Raw genomic sequence first — 7,885 nt, forward strand, 5'->3', positions numbered from 1 at the left:
AAGTACATTCAAAATCATTAATGTCAACTATATTGGGAAATGATGGGAAGTCAACAATTATTTTATCATTTTATGTAATATTATTTGATCTTAGCTTAGTGGAAATCTAAGTGGAATTTGAAGTTTAAATATACATCTTATAGCAATTGAACTTAAGGATTTTTTTTCTTTGTATGTATATGTGTGAAATTAAATTTGTAATGATGTTAATGAATTTCAATAAAGTGGGATAATAATAATAATAATAATAATAATAATAATAATAATAATAATAATAATAATAATAATATTCTGGTGTAGAAGCAACCTTAGCCAGAGGTGTAGAGAAATGGTAGTTGTTACAGGCTAGCACACTTTCTCTGACATTCAGTTTTCTTGGATGGGAAAATCTTTCCAGGATTTGAGCAGTTCTCCTTAGTTTTCATTTCGATTTATCATACAAGTACCGTTTAAGGAGAAGTTTGTATGCGCAGGCATGTGAAGTGCTGATCCGCATGCAGATTAGTTCAGAGTGAGGAGAGCCTTAGAAATAACGAGCTCCCCTAATATTAAGTGCTAACGAAAATCCTTAGTATCATCAAGCCATTGCAAAAAAAAAAGAGTACGCATATGAAACCTGCCATAAATTAAATAGATCTGCTTTATCCATTCTAGATCCCAAAAAACATTTCTCCCCCTCAGTTTTGTCACGTCAGCTGAAGGCTGCTTCTGTGTCAGGCTTGCCAGGGACTGATTTCACCTGTATTTGTATTTGTATAGGCACCCCAAGGTTTCATAATGAGTCTACTTAGAAGTAAATGTTGTTTGAAGATGCGCTTTACTCTACACTATTCCTTACTGTAACTTTTATCACTTTTTTCTTTTCCAGGAGTTCCAAAAGCAGCAACAGGAAGCCATGGATCAAATTGCTGAATTAAAAAAACATATTGAGGCAAGTAAGGGACACGGGTGGCGCCTTGCGTTAAACCACAGAGCCTAGGACTTGCCGATCAGAAGGTCGGCAGTTCGAATCCCTGTGACGGAGTGAGCTCCCATTGCTCGGTCCCTGCTCCTGCCAACCTAGCAGTTTGAAAGCACGTCAAAGTGCAAGTAGATAAATAGGTACCACTCCAGCGGGAAGGTAAACGGCGTTTCCGTGTACTGCTCTGGTTCGCCGAAGCGGCTTAGTCATGCTGGCCACATGACCCGGAAGCTGTACACCGGCTCCCTTGGCCAGTAAAGCGAGATGAGCGCCGCAACCCCAGAGTCGGCCATGACTGGACCTAATGGTCAGGGGTCCCTTTACCTTTACCTATTGAGGCAAATATGGTAAACACTTTTGAACAGAATGTAACTGAATCTTACGTAAAAAAACAAACAGGCAAGACATTCAGGAACCAGCATAGTGAAGTGCTTAAGCTTTGGACTAGGACCAGAGAGACATGGGTTTGAAATCCCTGTTCAGTCATGAAGCAAACTGCATGAATTTGGGAGTAATTAGCTATCAGCCTAACCTTGCAAGGATAAAATGTGTGGGGCATAATGAAACTGTTTGGGAAAAGTGTGGGATGTTAACAGCACAGTTGTACCTCGGAAGTCGAACGGAATATGTTCTGGATGTCCGTTCGACTTCCTAAACATTCGGAAACCAATCAGACGTTTGGGTTCCAAAGGACGTTCGCAAAGCGGAACACTCACTTCCGGGTTTCCGGCGTTCGGGAGCCAAAACTTTTGACCCGCAAGGCGTTTGACTTCTGAGGTACAACTATATTAAGTGGATCTGCAGAAATGTTTTCGTTTGAAGTGCTCCTGTTCAGTGATCCTGCCAGCCGGTTATGCCCTATTTCAGGATACTCCAGTCCATTACCTCCCCATCCCACTTTCCCAGACACAACACATTCTGTCACCACTGGGCATGCTTAGTCTTTATTCCCTTTTAGGCAGCCCTAGGCAGTGGTGGGTGGAACCAGATGGAAAAGGGTGCAGAGCAACGAAGGCCCCCCCCATCTTTGTTCAGTAGTGTTACGGAAAAATCTAGGTGTGAGGCTGCTCAGTCACCCAGCTCGTCGGGCAGAGCCCGCAGGTCCCTGCGGAATAATGGAAGGAGTCCAGCCAACCGGAGCAAATAGCTGTAGACCAAAGTTTATTGCGCAATAGGTTCAAAGAGCAAATTTGAACCCCGAGGATGGGGTGACAAAGACTTTTAAAACTTTCCCACCATATCCCAGAATACAGTTCGTACAGCATCATTGCTACATCACTGACATGTCACAAAAGGGGAGGGGTTAACCTTGGCAGACATGTCCAGACAAGTCCTTGGTACAAGATTAGCATAAGCAGACATGGCAGGGCAAGACTCAGGTATAAGATTAGCATAGACAAATATGTCTTAAGTACCCACCACCCAAAAGTACAATAATGTAGAAGTTCCTTTGCATGTCTGGAGCCTGAGGCGAGTCAGGTGATGAGATTTGGCTTCCTTTGGCCCAGCAATTGTCACCTCTGGGAACTTCCTGGAGTCCTTTTTCAAGGGGAAAATAGCTTTCGAATGGAGGAAACTGGGAAAGGAGATGATTTTATATTATTTTTAAAGCTAGGTAACTTCCCTGAGCTGTCAAGTTGAAAGGATACATTCAGGCATAATATTTGTAATATTTAACTTTAAAGATGTGCCCCCCCCCCGGTAATTTCTGTAACAAGTAGGCTAGTTTCTACATAAAGTATACTCACACCACCCTGTGAAAGATAGATAAAACTTTATTCGCATTAGCCAATGGCCATAGCAACAGTAAACCATTACAGTATACACAGAAAAGGAAATTTGATATAAGAGCACAATTTAAAGTCCTGAATCAGCTGTCAGTTAGTGGCCCTTATTCTGATTGCCCCTGTTATGGACCTAGCAACCTTTGCTGTTATCTGCTCATTTTGATCTGATAGAAGAAAGGACATTGTGGCCGTGGTTGAGCGCCCTGGGGTGGTTAGTACGAGTGGGGTGATGATCTCGTTCCTCAGGTCTTTGTAGAGAGTGCAAGACAGGAGGACGTGTGCCGCTGTTTCGGTGCTGCCGTCTCCACAGGGGCAAAGACGTTTCTCAGGTGGGATCTTTTGGAATCGACCCTCAAGTATCGCAGATGGCAAAACATCCAGTCTTGCAAGTGTAAAAGCACGTCTGTATTTTGGGATTAGAAGTTTGTACAGATATGGGGCCAGGGAATCAAAATTGAGAGGGGGAAACTGAACATACCAAGGGCAGAATTTCCTTCTAGTGGCCAAGTTTTTCTGATGCTCGGTATCTTTTGGACGTTGACCAATTAGACTGTTTGCTTTGGTAGAGCCCATAGTGAGTAGGTGTTGTGGGGATAGGACGCCACCCTGTGTTCTCCATCCAGACAAGTAAGAGGCCTTATCAGAGTTCAATGGCACATTCCAGCCAGACAAAAACATTCAAGGAGGGTGTGAAGCAAGGCCCATGACAGGCAGGAGCCACAGAAAGTAGGTGTGGTCTGGCGAGAGTCCTGGGGACTAGACAAGAGAAGCGTGGAGGGCCGCATTTGGCCCCTTGGCCTCAAGTTCTCCACCTCCTGCCCTAAAAGGTTAATTTGTCAGTGAAAAGCTCTAGAAGTCTATGAACTTAGGTACTAAAAATGGAAAACAAAACAATGCAGCCAAGGTTATTATTTTGCTGTTGCTACACCAATTTGAAACACCTATAAAATTACATTTAGAAAATATCCAGCAGGGCTTTTACAGCGTCTGGGTTTTCTGGAGTGAACTTTTCCAGCCGTTCAGCAGTGATCCTTTGGTGCCATGTAAAAAGTACCAGTATCCCAGAAGGCCTTTGTTTAGGAATGTGCTTTGGCTCCAGAGGTGTTTTAGGTATGGCTTATTTTTTTAGTTTGTTTCATTGTACAGTTCTTAAATTGTCCTTGTGTTGCTCTGCACAGTGGTGGATGTGCAGAATATAAGCATCTTAAAATAATGTGTTCCATCCAATAAAAGGGTTTGGATATGGAAATTAAGGAGAAGAATGAGACTTTGGATGCTATTGCAGCCACTCTTCACAAGACAGAGACTGAACTCCGGAATGAGGTGAGAACTGGGGAATATATTACCAAGCTTTTTTAAATCACCGATACCGGAGCCTCACCCCAGCGGTGATTGGAAACGGGTTTTGTGGCATGTGTGTGGTTTTCAACATTTAATTTGTGCTTTCCACATCCAATCTATGATGAAATATTGCAACCTGTGCTCTGATAGACTGAAACAGGTATATTCCTGAAGGACTGATAGTATTTATCTTCCCCAGCTTCTGTGACCTCCAGATATTGGACTACAACTCCCATCATCCATGACTATTTGCCATGCCGGATGGGGCTGATGGGATTTGGAGTACCCAAACACATTGAAGTACATGATCAAGCAATTGTAAAATTGTCAACAAGTCCCTGTCAGGGAAAGAGGTGGCTTAGAAGTAAATATTTAATAATATACTAATGCCCAGGTCTCAAGTGAGGGGTGATGGGAAACTGAACTCTTTGATCTACAGTGGTGCCCCGCAAGACGAATGCCTCGCAAGACGAAAAACTCGCTAGACGAAAGGGTTTTTCGGTTTTTGCGTTGCTTCGCTAGACGAATTTCCCTATGGGCTTGCTTCGCAAGACGAAAACGTCTTGCAGGTTTGTTCGCTTTTTTCTTAAAGCCGCTTGAAGAGGTGCAGTTGCGACGGACCGTGCTTCGCAAGACGAAAAACATCGCAAGACGAAAAGACTCACGGAACGAATTAATTTCGTCTTGCGAGGCACCGCTGTATAGGTAATCTTGCAATGGCTGGAGTTTAGTGCAATAATTTAGTGCAATAATTAAGCTCAGATTAGCCCTATGAAGAGATTGGCTCAAATCCTGTCTTCCCCATACCAATTCCCAGGTTTAACACTAATCATTTCCCTTTTAAAGGGATCACAGGCAGCTGTGCTGTCAAAGCCGCCTCCTAATTATCAGGAAGCAGAGAACAATACAGGGCTAGATTTGACTTAACACCTGACATGGATGATATTGGTCAACTCCATATGTTTCGTCTTCTTCCTGCTTTCCCATTCATTCCTTTCCTTCCACTTTACAGAAAGCCGCCTTGGTGGAAATGGAGAAAAGTATCCAGCAAAAAATTGCATCCATTGAAGAGAGATATCGAATTAACGCCACTACTTTGGTAGAAGAAAATGCCATGCTCAGGTAAGGGGCTAAAATCTCTCCCAAGTCCAGAAAGTCAGCCAAATATTAACCTTTGAGGTTTTTAAAGCGATTTACTGCATAATTCCTTGTGAAGCAAATCTAGTACAGACAAAGTCAAATTATTTTTTCCTGAGGAATGTGCTAACCTCTGTTGCAATATAAATCAAGTTTATATTGCAACAGAGGTTAGCACATTCCTCAGGAAAAAATAATTTGACTTTGTCTGTACTAGACACATTGTTCACCTGTCACCACAGCTGGGTGGGTGTTGATAACGCCAAGGTTGCAGGTTCGATCCCCATCAGGAATAGCTGCATATTCCTTCAATGCAGAGGGTTGGACTAGATGACCCCCAGGGTCCCTTCCAACTCCATGAGTCACAATCTATGAGCCTACCACACCCCTTTGAATATTCATTTACTCTAACAGACATGTTCTCAAAATTTAAATTTACTTATGTCACCCAATTTGTTATGTTTGAACTGATTTTAATTAACTTTGTGTTGGTTAAGTTATGGCATGACAAGAAGGAAAGAAGCAGTAAGAACATTCTAGGACAGCTTGCTTTTCCCTTTCCCTTCCTTCCTTCCCTCCCTCCTTCCCTTTGGAGCAGATTCTGGGTATGCATGCAGAGAAGAGAGGAAGTCCCATGGTGCAAGTGGAAAGTTGCTTGTGTGGCACTGGATACAACCCAGTGACTTAGTCTTATTGGATCAGATTCCATGGTTTTCAGTGGGACTTAGTCATGAGTAGCTGCTGCCCACTAGGACCTGAGGAGCTAAAACAGGCATAGCCAACATGGTGCTCTCCATATATCATTGCACTACACCTTTGCATCAGCCCCAACTGGTAGGGTCAACAGCCAAGATGGTGGAAGTACACAACATACCGTATTTTTCGCCCTATAGGACACACCTATTTTTTGGGGGGGGAATAAAGGGGGGGAATTTATTTCCCCCCAGGCATGGGGCTGGCGCGGGGGAAGCCCGAGCTTCCCCCGACCCCAGAACAGCCTGCTATCCGCAAGCCTAGGGAGCCGCACCAGTCTCCCCAGGCTTGCAGAGAGCTGTGCGGAGCCCGGGAGGGCAGGCAGCTCTGCGCAACCCTCCAGAGCCTGGCACGGCTTCGCAGGGTTGCGCAGCTTCCTGAAGCCTGGAGAGCAAGAGGGGTTGGTGCGCACCGACCCCTCTCACTCTCCAGGCTTCAGCGAAAGCCTGTATTTGCCCCATAGGACGCACACACATTTCCCCTTCATTTTTGGAGGGGAAAGAGTGCGTCCTATGGGGCGAAAAATACGGTATATAAAAGACACCATATTGGCTATCCCTGCTGTATGTAGTTGCATATACAGTGGTACCTCGGGTTACATACGCTTCAGGTTACAGACCTGGGTTTCTAACCCAGAAATAGTACCTCGGGTTAAGAACTTTCATTCAGGATGAGAACAGAAATTGCGCAGCAGCGGCACGAGGCCCCATTAGCTAAAGTGGTGCTTCAGGTTAAGAACAGTTTCAGGTTAAGAACGGACCTCCGGAACGAATTAAGCACGCGACCAGAGGTACCACTGTATATAAGTGCAGAAAGATTGTCTAATGCTACTAATCTCCTCCCCAGGCGCAAGCTCATTGAAAAGAATGAAGAGATCTATAATCAACGGGCCCAGCGATCGGGCAGCTATGAAGCATGAGACTAGGGCTGTTCAGGGAAAAAGGTTTGACGATGACATGCTGCCAGAAGCCTGAATTTAAAGCCACATATGCAATTCTGTAGTCAGAAAGGGAGATTATTTGTTCTTTACTTCAATCTTGTATCGTGTTGGTTTATATTTGCATGCTGCTCTTCAGCTGAAGATCAGAGAGTGGTTCACAACATGAAAATAAAAATGAGAACAGATGCAAACCAATAATCGTCCCCTCCTGCAAATTTCCCCTTTGGCTCAGGGCACAACACTGAAGCCAGGCAGTCAGGAACCTTGTGGCCTAAGCCAGTCTCAAGAGGTAGTAAGCATCCACAATTCCTTATTGTCCCACCAGTCTGTGTCAGGAGTTCCCCAGACCTTATTGGATGATTCAGAAAGGCAAGAGCGAAAAAGCACACTCCGACCTCTGAACCAGGAGCACACTGACCGGTAGGCCAAGAAAACTGGAATCAGGTGTTATGCCATAAAGCCCACCTGAAACGTGAGGTAAAGGTAAAGGGACTCCTGACCGTTAGGTCGTCGCGGACGACTCTGGGGTTGCGGCGCTCATCTCGCTCTATAGGCCGAGGGAGCCGCCGTACAGCGGCCAGTACATGTGGCCAGCATGACTAAGCCGCTTCTGGAGAACCAGAGCAGCGCACAGAAATGCCGTTTACCTTCCCGCTGGAGTGGTACCTATTTATCTACTTGCACTTTGACGTGCTTTTGAACTGCTAGGGTGGCAGGAGCAGGGACCGAGCAACGGGAGCTCACCCCATCGCGGGGATTCAAACCGCCGACCTTCTGATTGGCAAGCCCAATGCTCAGTGGTTTAGACTACAGCGCCACCCGTGTCCATTAAAACATGTGAAGTAGTTAATTGCAATTATATAAAAATAGACCATTCCATTGTAACTATTATATAAAAATAGATCAAGTACTCAGTACAAATAGAATACTGCTATAAAGTTGGAAACGGGGAAAATAAAAGATAAG

The 7,885-nt window shown here is 44.6% G+C and overlaps 1 protein-coding gene across 3 annotated transcripts in view; it reads left to right on the forward strand.

Moving 5' to 3' along the window:
• FLACC1 (flagellum associated containing coiled-coil domains 1) overlaps positions 1–7,104 on the forward strand; it is a 30,153-nt gene extending 23,049 nt beyond the window's left edge. For all 3 annotated transcript variants that reach the window (XM_083469681.1, XM_083469680.1, XM_083469682.1), the window contains 4 exons: positions 869–931; positions 3,982–4,071; positions 5,102–5,211; positions 6,826–7,104. In XM_083469681.1, coding sequence (XP_083325807.1) covers positions 869–931; positions 3,982–4,071; positions 5,102–5,211; positions 6,826–6,898 — 336 coding nt within the window. In that variant the 3' untranslated portion in view covers positions 6,899–7,104. The remainder of the gene's footprint in view (positions 1–868; positions 932–3,981; positions 4,072–5,101; positions 5,212–6,825) is intronic.
• Positions 7,105–7,885: the final 781 nt, after the last annotated feature.

The sequence above is a fragment of the Podarcis liolepis genome (assembly GCF_965112155.1).
Source record: "Podarcis liolepis genome assembly, chromosome: 1".
NCBI classification, from domain to species: domain Eukaryota; kingdom Metazoa; phylum Chordata; class Lepidosauria; order Squamata; family Lacertidae; genus Podarcis; species Podarcis liolepis.